The following is a 16,520-nucleotide window of genomic DNA, read 5'->3' as shown; positions in this document are numbered from 1 at the left end:
ATTGATTTGAGCTATTCCTTTTTAATATAGGCATTTGTAGTTATAAATTTTGCTCTGAGCACTGCTTTTACTGTATCTCTTAAATTTTGGTATGTTGTGTCCTTGTTTTCTTTTGTCCCAAAGTATTTCTCAGTCCCCTTTTATTCTTTGATCCATTGGTTTAAGAGTATGTTTTTAACTTTCATGTATTTGTGAATTTTCCAGTTTTACTTCTCTTATTGATTTCTACTTTCATTGCATTATAGTCAGGATGTTTTGTATGATACCATTATTTTTAAAATTTATTTAGACTTATTCTGTAGCCTAACATGGTGCATCCTGGAGAAAGTTTCATGTGTACTTCAGAAGAATGTACATTCTGGTATTTTTGAGTGAAGTGTTTTGTATTTGTTTGTTAGGTTTAGTTGGCTTATAATGTTGTTTGTGCTCTCTGTTTATTTCCTTGTTGATCATCTGTGTAGTTTTTCTGTTCATTATTGAAAGTGGGATCCTTGGAATCTCCAGCTGTTATTTTTAAATTCTGTGTGTGCCTCTGATTCTGTCAGTTTTCCCTTCTGTTGTTACGTAAAATATGTTCATAATTGTTATCATTTTAATGAGTTGACCCTTTTATCATTGTATAATATTCTCTTTTATTTCTTGTAACAATTTTTGCCTTAAAGACTGTTTTTGTCTATTATTAGTATGCCCTCTCCAGCTCTCTTTTGGTTATTGTCTGCATCAAACATCTTTTTCATTCATTCACTTTTAACTTATTTTTGTAATTGGATCTAAAGTGAATATCTTCAGACAGCATATAATTGGATCATATTTTAATCCATTCTGCCAATCCCTGCCTTTTAATTAGCGTGTTTATGACTGACAATTAATTGTAATTACTAATAAGGAAAGACTAACACCACCCACTTTGCTGTTTGTCTTCTATAAGTCATATCTTTTTTTCATTTCCTCCTTAATAGCTTCTTTTGTGTTTAATAGATTCTACTGTATCATTTTTATTTCCTTTTCATATCCTTTATTATGTATTTTGAAGTTATTTTCCTAGTAGTTGCACTAGGGAATTACTTAATTTACAACAATCTAGTGTGAATTAATATCAATTTAGTTTCAATATTGTACAAAACTCTCCCTGTATAGTTTCATCCCACCTTACAATGCCATTGTCACAAATTCCATCTTCAAATGTGTAATCTATTAACCTGGATTTATAAGTCTGCAATTTTATGTATTTGTCTTTTAAGTCATATAGAAAGAAAGGGGAGTTACATCCAAAATTTGATTGATACTAGTTTTTAACTTGCCAATGTAGTTAGGTTTACTGGTCTTTACTTCTCAATGTGGATTCCAGTTACTTTGTACTTTCTTATTTCAGCTTAAAGGATTTCTTTTAGCATTTTTTCTAAGGCAAGTTTACAAGCAATGAACTGTCAGTTATTGTTTATCTAAATGTCTCAATTTCTTTTTCATTTCTGAAGGTAGTGTTGCTGGATATAGATTTTTTTGTTGAGTTTTTTACTTTCAGTACTTTATCTTCTCTACTGCCTTCTGGCTTACATGATTCCTGATGAGAAATCAGCATTTTATCCAATTGAGAACCCTTTATAAGTGACAAATTGCTACTCTCGCTGACCTCAGGATTGTCTTGCTTATAAGCTTATAACGCATCTCAGTGTGAAACCTCTTTGCTTGTATTCAATTTGTAGTTGAACTTCTTGGTTGTGTTGGATTATGCATTTCATCAGATTTGGGGAGTTTTCTGCCATTATTTCTTTAAATACTTTTTTGTCCTTTCTCTCTCCCCTCTCCTCCTGTGACTCCCATTATGCGTTTGTTGGTATTTTTGCTGTGCTCCCACAAATATTGTAGGTTCTGTTCATTCTTCTTCATTTTTTTTTCTTTCTATTCCTCAGACTGGGTAATGTCAATTGACTTTAAATTTGCTGATTCTTTCTCCTGCCTTCTCATATCTGCTATTGAACCATTCTAGTGAAGTTTTCACTTTGGTTATTGTACTTTTTTTTCCCCAGAATTTGTTTGGTTCCTTCTTATAATTTTTATTTTTTTTTAATCAATATTTTCTATTTGGCGCAAGACACTTTCTTATGGTTTCCTTTAGTTCTTTGAGCGTACTTTAAATAGTTTATTTAAAGTCTTTCTCTAGTAAATCCAATATCTCTGCATTCTCAGAGAAATTTTCTATTAATTTCTTTTTTTTCCTACATATGGGCCACACTTTCTTCTTTCTTTGCATGTATTGTATTTTGTTGTTGTTTTTGAAAACTGAGTATTTTGAATATAATGTATTAACTCTGGAAATCAGATTTTCTCCCTTTTTAAGGGTTTTTCATTGTTGTTTGCTGTAATTTTTGTTGTTTGTCTAGTGACTTTTGTGAACTAATGTTGTAAAGTCTTGTTAAATGTGGCCACTCAAGTCTCTGTTGTCATATCTTCATGGTCAGCTGATGATTTGGCAGAGAATTCCTTCAATACCTAGAACCAAAAAAACAGAAAAGGAAGAAAAAACCTCTCTCAATCTTTTCATATGGCTTCTATATGTGTGTTGAATGTGCCTTTTGTAAGTACTCGATCAGGCAGTTTACAACTCTTCCTTTGACTTTACTTCTTGCTTCTGAAAAACTTGAAGGTCAGACAGAGGGGACAACTTAGGACCTTCTCAAGTCTTTGAGCATGAGCCTAGCCTTTACATTGCATGTAGCCTTCTAGATTCCTAGGAACATCTCTGTCTTTCTGTGCCCTGAATCTCCAAAGCATCTTTTTCCCTAATCTTTATTCCTAAGCTTTTTAGGTTTTCCTGTTGTTTGCTTTAATTGTTATCCCTTCTCCCAGGTGGAAATGGCTGATACATTTCCCTATAAATGTTTTGACAAATGGATTCAGATAGCAGCCTCAGGCCCAGGAGAGTTCTTAGGTGAGATAAAAGCAAATCACCTTTAGCCACCAGAGAGGTCAAAATGAGCAACCACAGTTTTCTGAGAATATGATTTGCACCGTTCTCTCCAGTACTGGGAACCTGTACCAGGAATGAGAGCAGTCTTTTTCAAGGCCGTTGCCAATCTGGGTTGGGAGAGATCTTCTCAGGCAAGTTAAAATGCCACAAAACTCTTTAGCGAATTTAGCTATTCTTTTCTTTACTAAGCATTCCCCTGGTTTTGTAAACGTTTGATTCCAGAATTCAGAAAAAGTTGGTTCTGGAAATTTTTGACAATTTGTTGCTTTGGTGGAGGGATAGAATTTTAAGGTTTCTTTCTTGGTTACTTTTGCTGACTTACTCTTTTGTTTCTTGACCCTATGTTTTCATCTTTTTTGATTTACCTCCTTATTTTGCTCAGTGCATTTTCCAGGAGCTTCAAAAAAAAAAAAAAGGGTATTGGTTTGCGTATTCTTTGAATTTGTGTATTTGAAAATGTACTAATTACATGCTTGATTGATAGTTTGGTTAGAGAGAAAATTCCAGGTAGAATGAACCTCTAAAGCCAGGCACAAAAGGTTGGATATTGTATGATTTCATTTATATAAAATATCTAGAAAAGGTGAATCCTTAGAAAGAAATGTTTGCTTTGATGGGATTGAGAATGGAGAGTGACTACAAATGGGAGTGAAGTGTCAGATGGTAGTTGATATAAATATTCTAAAAATAGATTGTGGAAGTGATTTTCCAGCTCTGTAAATATACTAAAAATCATTCATTTGCACACTCAAAAGGAATGAATTTTATAGTATGTGAATTATGCTTCAGTAAAGCTATGGAGGAGGAGAAAAGGAGAACTTGCAGAATTCTGTTTGGTAGTATTGTCAAAACTTGCCAAGTAAAACCTTCCTGAGGGCAGGGAGTCAGTCTTCAACCTCAGGAGGCTCTACTTTGGGAACTCACATTCATACAGAACTAGCTGAGTTTTCATTGTATGGATTAAATATAAAATTTGATTAACAAAATTCCAGGTTGAAAGTTATTTTCATTCTAAAATTTTAAGGCATTTTGCTTCATTTTCCAGCAGGCTGTAGTAATTGGCTTTTAATTCTACGAAGTTCAGTGACATTCAGGTCCCCACTACTTATAAATGGCCTTGTTTTCTGTTTTTGCTGGGGTTTTTTTGTTTTTTTGTTTTTTTTTTTTTCTTTGGATGTGTTTTGGATTGTGTGTTTATCTTTGCTCTTCTAAATTTCCTAATGTACCTTTGTGTGGGTTTTTTTCCCCTCAATTTTTTTTTTTTTTCTGGACAGTTGGTGCACTTTGGTTTTCTGATGTGGAATTTGTGGATATTTTTTTTGATGATTTTTCTCATCTCCATTTTCTCTATTTTCTTCCTGAAATGCCTATTATAGTCAGATGTTAGTGATATTAGTCTACTCGATTCTCTAATTTTCTTACATTTTCTTTCTTCTCATTCTTTTGGTTTTACTTCCTAATAGTGTCCCCCATTTTCTTTATCTGGCAGCATAGTCCAGAGAACACCTTGGAACTGAGTATTAGCCATTAGTTCTTTTAAAAAGCACAAAGCATTCCCATCACTGGAAAATTCTCATTCAGCTTTTATATGTGGCACTACAGCAGCAACAACTGCCCAGTCTCTCTCTCTTTCCCTCTCTTTTTCATTCTCTAAGTTCAGAATCCTTAGCCCCCTATTCCTTTTTAAAAGATCTTTATTGGGGTACCTACCTGGGTGGCACAGTTGGTTAAGCATCTGACTCTTAGTTTCAGCTTAGGTCATAATCTCAGAGTCATGAGATCCAGCCCCATGTCGGCTCCCTGCTCAGCGTGGAGCCTGCTTAAGATTCTCTCTCCTCTGTCTCTGCTCCTCCCCCAACTAAAATAAATTTATAGCAATTCCAAGAGATCCTGATTTCCAACGTACTATTAACCCAGAATTTTCTTTACTGGTTTTCTACCAAAGAGAAATGAAAAAAAAATGTGTCCACAAAAAACTTACAGTATATTCATTTTATCCAAGTTGTCAAATGTTGGCTTAAAGTTATTCATAGTATCTCTTATTTTCTATTTAACACCTGTACAGTCTGTGGTCAACCCCCCTTTTTAAAAAAAATTATGCATTTATTTTAGAGAGGGAGAAAGGGGCGGTTGCGAAAAAAAGGGCAGAGGGAGAGGGGAGAGAGAATCTTAAACAGAACCTGATATGGGGCTTGATCCCATGACCCTGAGATTGTGACTTGAGCCAAAACCAAGAGCAGGACACTTAACTGACTGTGTCACCCAGGTGCCCCTGGACAACCCATTTTTGATCCTTGGTATTTGTTTTTTGTGTTCTTTTCTGCATCAATTAATCTAGCTTAAGATTCATCAAATTCAGTTTTCTTTTTCAAAGAACCAGCTTTTGGCATTTTAATATTTTCTATTTTAGTGATATCTATTTATAAATTTCTTTCTTATACTTAAGGTTTAGTTCTTCTTTTTCTAGCATTTTAAAATGGATTGTTAGGTCATTTTTTGTAGATATTATAAGAATTTATAAATTTCTATTGGAGCACCTTTTTTAGATATACTCCACAAATTTTGATGTTATAGTGTCATTCAATTTAAAATATTTTTAATTTCCTCATTATTTTATCTTTGACTTGTGAATTATTTTAAAGTATGTTATTTAATTTCTAAGATACTTTAAGTTTTTATGGATTTCTTATAGATTTCTTAATCTTGTTTTCAGAGAATATAGTCTGTATGATTTCAAGTCTCTGAAATTTATTTTTTAGCATTGTTTTATTGAAGTACAATTGACATATACATTATATTAGTTTCAGGTGTACAACATAATGATTCAAAATTTGTATATATTGGGAAATGACCATCTCAGTAAGTCTACTTAACATCTGTCACCATGTATAGTTCCAATTTTTTTTCTTGTGTTGTACTCTCTTGGCAACTTTCATATGTGTGGCACAATATTATTAACTATAGTCACCATGGTGCATATTATCCCCATGACTTATTTATTTTATACCTGGAAATCTGTACCTCTTGACTCCCTTTCCCCACTTTGCACATGTTCCACCCCCTGACTCTGGCAACCTCCAATCTGTTCTTAGTTATTTTTAAGATACCACATTAAGTGGGGTTGTGCCGTATTTGTCTTTCTCCATTTGACTTATTTCACTTCACTTAATACTCTCTAAGTACATCCATGTCGTCACAAATGGCAAGATTTCATTATTTTTTATGGTTGAGTAATATTCTGTGTGTGTGTGTACGTGTACACACACATTTTCTTTATCCATTCCTATATCAGCAAACAGGTGGCTTCCATATCTTGGCTATTGTAAATAATGCTGCAGTTAACGTGGGGGTATATAGATATTTTTGAATTAGTGTTTTTTTCTTTGGGTAAATACCCAGAGGTGGAATTGCTGGATTTATTTCTATTTTTAATTTTTTGAAGAATCTTCAATACTGTGTTCGTTGTGGCTGTACCAGTTTACATTCTCACGAACTGCGTGAGTTTCCTTTTCTCCATATCCTTGTCAATGTTTATTTTTTGTCTTTTTGATAGACTAGCTATTTCAACTGGTGTGAAGTGATAGCTGATTGTGGTTTTGATTTATATTTCTCTGATGCCTAAATGTTGAGCATATTTTCGCGTGTCCTTTTGCCATCTGCATGTCGTCTTTGGAAAAATGTCTGTTCAGGTTCTCTGCCCATTTTTAATTGGATTTATTTTGGTGTTGAGTTGTAGAGTTCTTTATATATTTTAGATATTAACCCCTTATCAGTTGTACCATTTGCAAATATCTTCTCCTATTCAGTAGGTTGTCTTTAAATTTTGTTGGTTTCTTTTGCCTTGCAAAAAGCCTTTTAATTTGATGTAGTCCCAATTGCTTATTTTTGCTTGTTTCCCTTGCCTAATGAGACAGATCTAAAAAAATATTGCTAAGACTGAGGTCTAAGAGATTACTACCTTCTGTTTTATTTTAGGAGTTTTATAGTTTTAAAAGTCTTATTTTAGCTCTCTCATCCATTTTGAGTTTGTTTTTGTGTACAGTATAAGAAAGCAGTCAAGTTTCATTCCTTTGTATATTGCCCTCCGGTTTTCCCAACACCATATTGAAGAGACTCTTTTTTTTTTTAAAGAAGATTTTATCACAAATAATGAATCATGGAACACTACATCAAAAACTGAGGATGTACTGTATGATGACTAACATAACATAATAAAAAATTATTTAAAAAAAAGTTTAGAACTTTTAAGAAATGTGGTTTGTCTAGGTAATCAAATTTATTGCATACATTGTTTATATTATTCTCTTATTAACTCTCTGTGTTCTGATATTAAGATGTGTTATCTTTCCCTTTTTTACCTACTCAATGTAATAAATCCTTGCCCAGGAAACAAATAAACAAAAAACCCAAAAAACAAACAAACAAAAAAGATTTTATTTACTTATTTGAGAGAGAGAGAGTGTGCTAGAGCATGCGTGGTGGGTGGGGGCGTGGCAGAGGGAGAGGGAGAAGGAGATTCCCTGCTGAGTGGGGAACCTGACATGGGACTCAATCCTGAGCAAAAGGCAGAGCTTAACTGACCTAATGACCCAGGCCCCTCTTGAAGAAACTCTCTTCCCCATTATGTATTCTTGACTCTTTATCATAGATTAATTGACCATATTAAGTGGATTTGTTTCTGTGCTCCCTATTCTGTTCCATTTGATCTGTCGGTCTTTTTTTGGAGCAGGTACCATAATGTTTTCATTACTATAACTTTGTGTAGTTTGAAATTGGAGTGTGCTACCGCTAGTTTTGTTCTTTCTCAAGATAGATTTTGCTCCTCATGGTCTTTTTTGGTTCCACACATTTTAGGATATTTTTGTTCTAGTTCTGTGAAAAATGCCATTAGTATTTTAGTAGGGATTGCATTAAATCTGTAAATTGCTTTGGGTAATATGAACATTTTAACATATCAATTCTTCCAGTCCATGAGCATGGAATATCTTTGTTTGTGTCATCTTCAGTTTCTTTCATCAATGTGCTATAGTTTTTAGAATATAGGTTGTTTTTTTTTTTATACCTCCTTGGCTAAATTTATTCCCATTTTATTTTTCTAGTGCAGTTGTAAATGGGATTGTTTTCTTAATTTCTCTTCTTGATAATTTGTAATTAGTGTATAGAAACATAATAGATTTCTGTATTTTAATTGTATTCTGCATCTTACTGAATTCACTTATTCTGATAGGTTTTTCATGGCGTCTTTAGGGTTTTCCATATAAAGTATCATGTCATCTGCAAATAGTGACAGCTTTAGATCTTTCTTACCAATTTGGATGCCTTGTATTTCTTGTCTGATTATTGTGGCTATGACTTCCAGTACTGGGCTGAATAAAAGTGACAAGAGTGGACATCCTTGTCTTGTTCCTGATCTTAGAGAAAAAGCTTTCAACTTTCATCATTGGGTATGATTTTAACAGTGGGTTCATCCTACTTGTGTTTTATTATGTTGAGGGATGTTTTCTCTGTACCCACTGTGATCTTTTTAATGTACTGTTGAATTTTATTTGCTAATATTTTGTTGAGGATTTTTGCATGTGTTAATCAAAGCCTGAATATTTTTGTGGCATCCTTTGAGAAAAGGATGTATTGGGGTAACACTGGTCTCGTAAGTTTAGAAGAGTTTGGAAGAGTTTCAGAAGGATTGGTATCAATTCTTCTTTGAAGTTTGGTACAATTTGTCTGGTCCTGGATTTTTGTTTATTGAGAAGTTTTTGATTACTGATAAAATCTCCTTAGTAATAATTTGTTCAGATTTTCTTTTTGTGATTCAGCTTTGATAGCTTCTATATTTCTAGGAATTTATCCATTTCTTACTGGTTGTCATATTTGATGGATAATTGTTCATAGAAGTCTCTTTGTGTATGACTTTGTGTATGTGTGGTATTATTTGTAATGTCTCCTTGTTTGTGATTTTGATTTTTTTTTTCAAGACCCTTAAATTTATTGAAGCTTGTTTTATAGCCCAGCACATGGTCTAGCTTGGTGACTCTACCATGTCTACTTGAAAATAATTTGTATTTTGCAGTTGTTGATGTAGTTTCTATATCTGTTAGTTAAATCAAGGTGGTTGATATTGTGCAGATCTAAGTATTTTCTGATTTTTTGTCTATTTCTATAAAGTGCTGAGGTGATTGTTTTATATTACTTGATATTTTTGTGGAATTGTCTATTTCTTTTATTTCTGTCATTTTCCCTGTATGTGTTTTGAAACTTTGTCATTTGGCACATCATTAATGATCTCTTTAGCTGATATTAAGATAGCTACTCCTGCCTTCTTATTCGTACTCTTTGCATGCTATATATTTCTATATCCATTTACTTTCAACCTGTGTATTTCTTGCAGGCAGCATGTTTTCTTTTTTTAATCCATTGTGTCAATTTATGGCCTTTAATCACAGCGTTTAACCTAAGAGTTAGCAAACTATGTCCTTTAGTTCAAATCTGTTTTGGAAATTAAAATTTATCGGAACACAGCCACATGCTTTATTATCTATAGCTGCTTTTGCACTGTAAGACTGGGTAGTTGTGACAGACTTTATGTCCCCAAACTCTCAAATATTTACTATTAGTCCTTTTACAAAAAAAAAAAAAAAGAAACTTGTTGACCCCTTGTTTAGACCATTACCAATTAAGGTGATGTAGTGGATTTAGGCCTTTTATTATTTATTTCCTGTTTGTCCCGTTTTTTCCCTTTTTCTGCCTTCTTTTGGATATTTTTGAATTTTTATTGGTATTTGATTATATCTATTGGATTTTTTAGCTATATTTTCTTGTATTTTTTCTAGGGATTATAATATCTAACTCAGTGTACTTGTTACTATTATACTACTTCATGCAAAATGGTGATGGTAAAACCTTGCAACCATGTGTGAGTTCCTTCCCTCCACACCATTGCACTGACCTTTTTGCTGTTATTGTATTATCATATCTCCACTGGACAGTGTCATAAATTTTGCTTTCAACATTCACACACATAAAATTTAGAGAGAAAAAAAAGGAGCCCATTATATTTATCCAGCTATTTACCTTTTTTCTTTTATTCTTCATTTCTAAGTAGTAGTTTCTGTATAGTATTGTTGCCTTTCATCTGGAGAAACTTCCATTAGCATTTCTTGTGGATTAACTAATTCTGCTAGTTACAAATTCTTTTGGTTTTTTTCCTTTTCTGAAAATGTCTTTTAACCTCACGATTCAGTCTCACACGACTACACTCTACTTCAGATGACAGTTGCAAGTTGTAGGTCCCCAGAGTACTCAAAACTTCTGTCCAACTTGGCTATAAATTAGAGGTTAAGTCTCCCTTCTTGGATTTGATCATTTGCTAGAACGGCTCACAGAACTTAGGGAAAACTAACACTTAACCAGTTTATTATATAATAAAAGATATGATAAGGGATACAGATGAAGAGCCAAATGAAGAGATACACAGGGTGAGGTCTAGAAGGGTCCCAAGTGCAGGAGCTTCTATCCCTGTGGAGTTGGGGTGTGCCACCCTCCTTCCTGGTACATGGATGTGTTCATCAACCCGGAAGCTCTCCAAACCCCATTCTTCGGGGATTTTTATGGAGGCATCATCATGTGGCATGATCAATCATTAACTCAATCTCCAACCCTTCCCCTTCTAGGAAGAGGTGGGGGTGGGGATGAAAGTCTCAAGCTTCTAATCATGGCTTGATCTTTCTGTTGACCAGCCTCTGTCCAGAAGCCCACCAAGTCACCTCATTAGAACAAAGGACATTTCTGTCAGCCAGGAAAGTCCAAGGGATTTTAAGAGCTATATGTCAGGAAGTAGGGTCAAAACCCAAATACTAGAACAAAAGATAGTCTTAGTACTCTTATCATTTAACAAAAATCCAAGGGTTTTAGGAGCTTTGTGCAAGGAACCAGGGATGGAGACCAGGAGATATTTTTTTCTTTTTCACATTACGGAATTCTAGCTTGTCAGTTCTTTTCTTTTAGCACTTTAAAGATATTGCTCTGCTGTTTCTGGGTCAGCAAGTGATCATTTATGGTGATAGTTTCTGATAAGAAATATGCAGTATTTATTCTCTTTTAAAGATGGGGACACTATCTTGGATCTTTTTCACCATTACTTAGCACATCTCTGATGTGTAGATGTACAATAAATTTTTCTTGATTTTGATTGTTATTACATTTTAAGTAAATTAATATGAAGACTAAACAGGCTTATTAGGGTTCTATTTTGGCAGGATTGGACTTGCCTAATGTGTATTACTGCCGTTAAACTTTGCTAGATGTGAATAACCAGATGAAAGAAACCATGCATTACTCATTTTCTCAGATGTTTCTCTCTTTCCCATTTTTCCTTGGTTACTTGGCTTCCTTTCCTCCTAAAGGGGAAAAAAAAAAAAGAGGCAGTAGATACCACAATTTTTTGCTTCTCTTCTCTTTTACATAGAAACTACTCCTCATTTTATAAAATAATGGACTATTAAGGGACATTCAGAAAACAATGAACCAAAAAATGTTCTGGGAGAGTTCTTTATTTTACAACATTACATTTCATGTTTAATATCTATAGAGAGAATTAAATACAGCAGAGATTTCCTGTTGAAGCTCTCAAGTGTTTCCATCTGCAGAAAAAAACCAGACTTTCTGCCTGATCATCCCATTGTACTTAAAAAACCAGTAAGTAGTTTTCTAATTTTGTATTAATTCTAAAATATTCATCTTTAGTATTTTTACTGGATTCTCTCCCTAGATTTTTAATCTTATTGTGGAATATAATTCAGAAAAGTACATAAATATAAATGTATAATATAACCAATTACTGTAAGTAATTACCACTCTGGCCAAGAAACAAAATGTAATTATATTTTAAGAAATATTTTTTCCATTGAAAGATAAAGAGGCTAAAAGTTCTATTGTTTTTCAGTCAGTTTCTGTAATCCATCTGCAGTTGATTTTACTGTATGATGTAAGGTAGGGGTCAAGTTTTTTTTTTTTTTTTCTACATGGATATGCAGTCATCCTAACAATATTTACTGAAAGGATAGTCCTCTGCCACCTTTGTCGAAATATATGTGTGGTCTGTTTCTGGGCCCTTTACTCTTCTCAATTCGTCTTTTTATACAGTAAAACAAGTCACCCCACTTACTCTTCAGTGTGTTTTTGCGTTCTTAGTGCTTTATATTTGTGTCACTGCATCAAATTTTATCAGAATAAATACAATAAATACACATATCTTNATCTTTTTATACAGTAAAACAAGTCACCCCACTTACTCTTCAGTGTGTTTTTGCTGTTCTTAGTGCTTTATATTTGTGTCACTGCATCAAATTTTATCAGAATAAATACAATAAATACACATATCTTTTAGCATACTGATTGGAAATGACAGGAGTTTTGGTATCAGGCTTGGGTTCAAATTGTGTACTAGTATACCATTCAAATTTAAGTCACTTAACCTTGAACCTCAGTTTTGTGATTGCAGATGAGATTATAGATGTATAATAGAAATGTGTAATTAATGTGTAGAATTTATAGATGAATAATGTATAATGTATAGAAAAACCCGGATAGTACTTAGCTCTCATTATGCACTTAGTAAATTGTCTTTATTTCCATTTTGACTAGAAATTGACATTAGAATTTTCAAACTGTTCTTAATGATGTTCAAATTATCCCACCTGTTCAGAAAAGATTTTAGGAGTATGTATGAATAAATCTAAACTTGAGTGCTATATAAATATGGTTACTTTTTCATTTGCAGACTTATTTCATCTCTAATATTTTATTTTGTAAATAAAATTTTGACATACATATTTTGAACAAGCCAGGTATCACAAAAACAGAACGGGTTTGGAATACAATCTAATAGATTTAAAAATGAATTACATATTTTGTAAACATAGAACTGTTTTTGACAAATTCCAGTTACTTTAATACTTTCTATAGTAACATGCATTTAAGATCTGTAAACACGTAATAGGATCACAGTATTTGGTTTGATAAATTAAGTAGTAAAAACTGTATTCATTCAATCTAATTGATAAATTAACTTTTTCTTCTATGTTACAGGAAAACCACCAAAGTTTTAAGTAGCATTTTAAGAACAGATGAATTTGAAATAAAGAATTATTCGTTTTCTATTTTGGACACCTGCAAATGAAGTGGATCTACTAACAATAACTAACTGTAATGGACTGTGACAATTCAGTTTATTTTTAATTTTGATGGTTGGGTATTTGGTTTCTCCTAAAATGACAAAGATATTTTAAACTATAAAGAATTTTCTAATCAGTTTCAGCTTTGCAGGGAGTTTCCTGCATAAATTGGGAAGTAACACTGGAAAGTTAAGAATTTGGTTAGTAAAGTGGGAAGGCTGTATTTATAATTTGCATGCTACTTGCAATTTTTTTTCATCTCTTGTAATAATGGAATGGAAATGTAAGCTGTAAAGATTCTCAAATATAAAGTATTTGCTATGATGTATATATGGTATATAATTTCTTGTTGCTTTTAAAGTTGGCTTTTGTTCTGTTTTCCACTGATTTCATACCAGCACTTTGAAAGGATCTTCACAATCTCTCCAGAGGCTTAAAATGACCCAGGATGTTCAATGCAGAGTTCTCAATGACAGGAAGGAGAATATTTTAATAGGCATTTCTTTGGTCTCTAGGTTTTTGATAAAATTGTTTAAAATTCATAATTACTAGCAGAGATTGACAATTTGGAAACAGTGAAACTCAAGGTAAAAAATAGCTGCTACTTGTTGTCTCTAATCAGACTCCATGAACAGAAGAAGTTGGGCAATTGCAAAATAAAACTGATATTTTTATTTCCAAAAGAGGAAAAATGTAGGCATTTACAAATAATTGAGGTACATTAAGTTTCAATTCTGTAATTTCTTATGACAGGAACATGTATGGATGAAGAATTTGGGGGCTAAACTTTTAGCTCCTAGAAATTTTATATAATAAATCTCCTGCATTTTGTCACTCTGGATGTTACTATTGAAAAAAAAGTTTCTTCCAGCATAGTGTCAAAAAAAATTACTGATATAAAGGTAAGTGTAAACTCTCCCTGCTTCTCTTAGATCCCCAGGTCTACTGGCAAGGCGTTCAAGACCATCATTTGGCAGAAAGTTCATCGTACACTGAATTCTGAACTCCTAAAACCAGTACCTTTTTCTTCACTGGTCTTTGGGCTTGTTACCTGGATTCAAGCTTTAGTCCGTGGTAGGCTTCCCATCTTGGTCTTTTAGTACACTACTTTTCATTACTTTGTTCCCCGGAAAAAAATACATTAAAACCACAAATTTATAGGGTACTTAAAAATGATACATTTAAACCTAGAGCCCAGATTTTTCACTTATTTTTTTTTGTCTTCTAGGTTCCAGTGTGTATATATGTGTATATATATACACACACACAAAACAATTTGTGTGTAATCTGTATAAGAGCTGGGGTCAGTAGTACCATAATTAAATTACCATAAAGGCTTTTTTGACTTGTTAAAAAAACGATGATAGAACCTATTCCCGTTTGGAATCTAAAGAGCCCTTCCACTCAGCAGTGTTACCGAGGGCAGAAACCTTTTTAAAGCCATACCACCATTGTACTTTGGAAATTGCCTCACACTTAAAAGACTTAGGTACTTTCTGAATCTAATACTGAAATATGTTTTGATTGGCTATGATTTGTATTTTTGAAACCATTCATAACCAACCTTTTCAAGAAGAGTTTTATGTCAAAAGTCACTGTATATAATCAGACTGCAAAGAATGTTTTATTATGTTTGCCTTTGTACATATGTATAACTTGTTTGAATAATCATTGTACATCTCCATTAATGTTCTCTACTTTGTATATAAATTAAAAGAGTTGAGCCAGGTGTTGTTTCATAGTGTTTGTCAACTTTAGAAATGACCAGAGACACACACACACACACACACACACGTGTGTGCGTATGTCAAAATTTACTGCCCTTGTCTTGTAGAAGCTATGAAAAAAATTTTTCTTTAGATGGATGAGGACTGAGGTGTATACAAACGTATACCTTTGATAGAAGCTAATATTCCATAAATTCATTTGAGAAAATATTTTAGGTCAAATTTTATATTTAAAAATATAATTTAGCTCAACCTTCTGAGTTTTCCAACAGTAAAAAATAAATAAATAAATAACCTTACAGTTTTTCCTTGAAGACCTGTGGTTTCAAAGGAATTTAAACTACCAAATAACATGGTAACAAACTTCATATGCATTGGATTTTTATTAGCAGCATTTATCAGAAGAGATTTTATTAAAAATATATGAGCTTGTGTAGTAAATTAGGTATACAGAACAAACCAACTGTTCCGGTGAAACTAGAATTGTTGTCATTCTAGTGTTGAAATTGGAAACGGTTTTCTGTGCAGTACCTTCCTTATTTTATTACTTCCTTAAAGTTTTGTGCTTTTATATTTGTTTACTTAGGTTAAAATTTTATTATTTAAATATTTTGAAACTATTATTTAGATGCAAATATCTATTTTTCATAAGAAAATTAGTCCTCTGGATCATATGACAAAAATTTGAATCCAGATTTTCTCAAAATTCTATTTTCTCGATTTATTGAACTTACGTACAAGGGAATTATGATGCTAATAAATGATGTAATGGTGTTACAGTACTAAATGGTACCCTAACTATCACAGAATTGTTCTCTTGTGAAAAACCAGTTTATAACCTGATAGGTATATAGTGTCTATAGATTACAGCCAAGACTGTTGTATGCTCATGTATTACTATTAACAGTTTTTTAGCTTAAACAACAGAAAGGTATTTTCTCACAGTTCTAGAGACTGGAAGTCCAAGGTCAAGGTGCTAGGAAGATTGATTTCTTCTGAGGCCTCTCCTGGCTTGCTTTGGGCACCTCCTTACTGTGTCCTTATGTGGCCTTTTCTCTGTGCACCTGCTGTCGCGCTCTCTGCGCATAAGGACACCATTTTGGGTCACATATTAGCTTTCAGTAAAGTGGATGCTCAAAAGATCATGAGTTGGGAATGGAGTGAGCACTACCAAGAATAAACTTCATTCACAGAAAATCAGTTACTTAAAAATGACAAAACACTGACTTAACCTTGATAGTTTATGACAAATCTACAAAAGCTATCCTATGAAGGGATACTCTAAAAGTTCCCACTTCAATTATTTTTTTATCATTTCTTTTTCACGATTTTTTTCCTTTATGTGTACACTTTTTTCACATATTAGGATTTTGCCACTAAAGTGTTTTAGGTTACAATGTAGCAAAACAGCAAATATTGAGAATAGTGAAATTCAAAAATTTAGCTAAACTTCACATGAAAGATATAGAAGACATTTGAGAAGAGTGCACACCTTAAATATATTAAACAAAAGTATAGATTAGGAACTGCAGAGAATTTTCTAGTTCACATTTTAGATAAGAATACTTGTTTTGCACTTGGAACCGTAAAGAAAATGTCTAGAACACCTAGTTGTTCAGGATCCACCAAGAAGCTGAAAAGAGAAAAACAACTATT

The 16,520-nt window shown here is 33.0% G+C and overlaps 2 protein-coding genes across 6 annotated transcripts in view; one reads left to right on the top strand and one right to left on the bottom strand.

Annotated features, from left to right (window-relative positions):
- Nucleotides 1–13,229, top strand: part of C9H8orf88 (chromosome 9 C8orf88 homolog) — a 44,295-nt gene extending 31,066 nt beyond the window's left edge. For all 5 annotated transcript variants that reach the window (XM_034668287.1, XM_034668284.1, XM_034668286.1 and 2 more), the window contains 2 exons: nt 11,553–11,659; nt 13,052–13,229. In XM_034668287.1, coding sequence (XP_034524178.1) covers nt 11,553–11,659; nt 13,052–13,075 — 131 coding nt within the window. In that variant the 3' untranslated portion in view covers nt 13,076–13,229. The remainder of the gene's footprint in view (nt 1–11,552; nt 11,660–13,051) is intronic.
- A 168-nt stretch (nt 13,230–13,397) lies between these two features.
- Nucleotides 13,398–16,520, bottom strand: part of NECAB1 (N-terminal EF-hand calcium binding protein 1) — a 208,651-nt gene continuing 205,528 nt past the window's right edge. Inside the window, exon 13 of the mRNA XM_002923295.4 lies at nt 13,398–16,497. Coding sequence (XP_002923341.1) covers nt 16,472–16,497 — 26 coding nt within the window. The 3' untranslated portion in view covers nt 13,398–16,471. The remainder of the gene's footprint in view (nt 16,498–16,520) is intronic.

Source organism: Ailuropoda melanoleuca, chromosome 9, assembly GCF_002007445.2.
Source record: "Ailuropoda melanoleuca isolate Jingjing chromosome 9, ASM200744v2, whole genome shotgun sequence".
Taxonomy (NCBI): domain Eukaryota; kingdom Metazoa; phylum Chordata; class Mammalia; order Carnivora; family Ursidae; genus Ailuropoda; species Ailuropoda melanoleuca.
The sequence above is the reverse complement of the archived record's forward strand: the minus strand, read 5'-3'. Positions and strand labels throughout refer to the sequence as shown.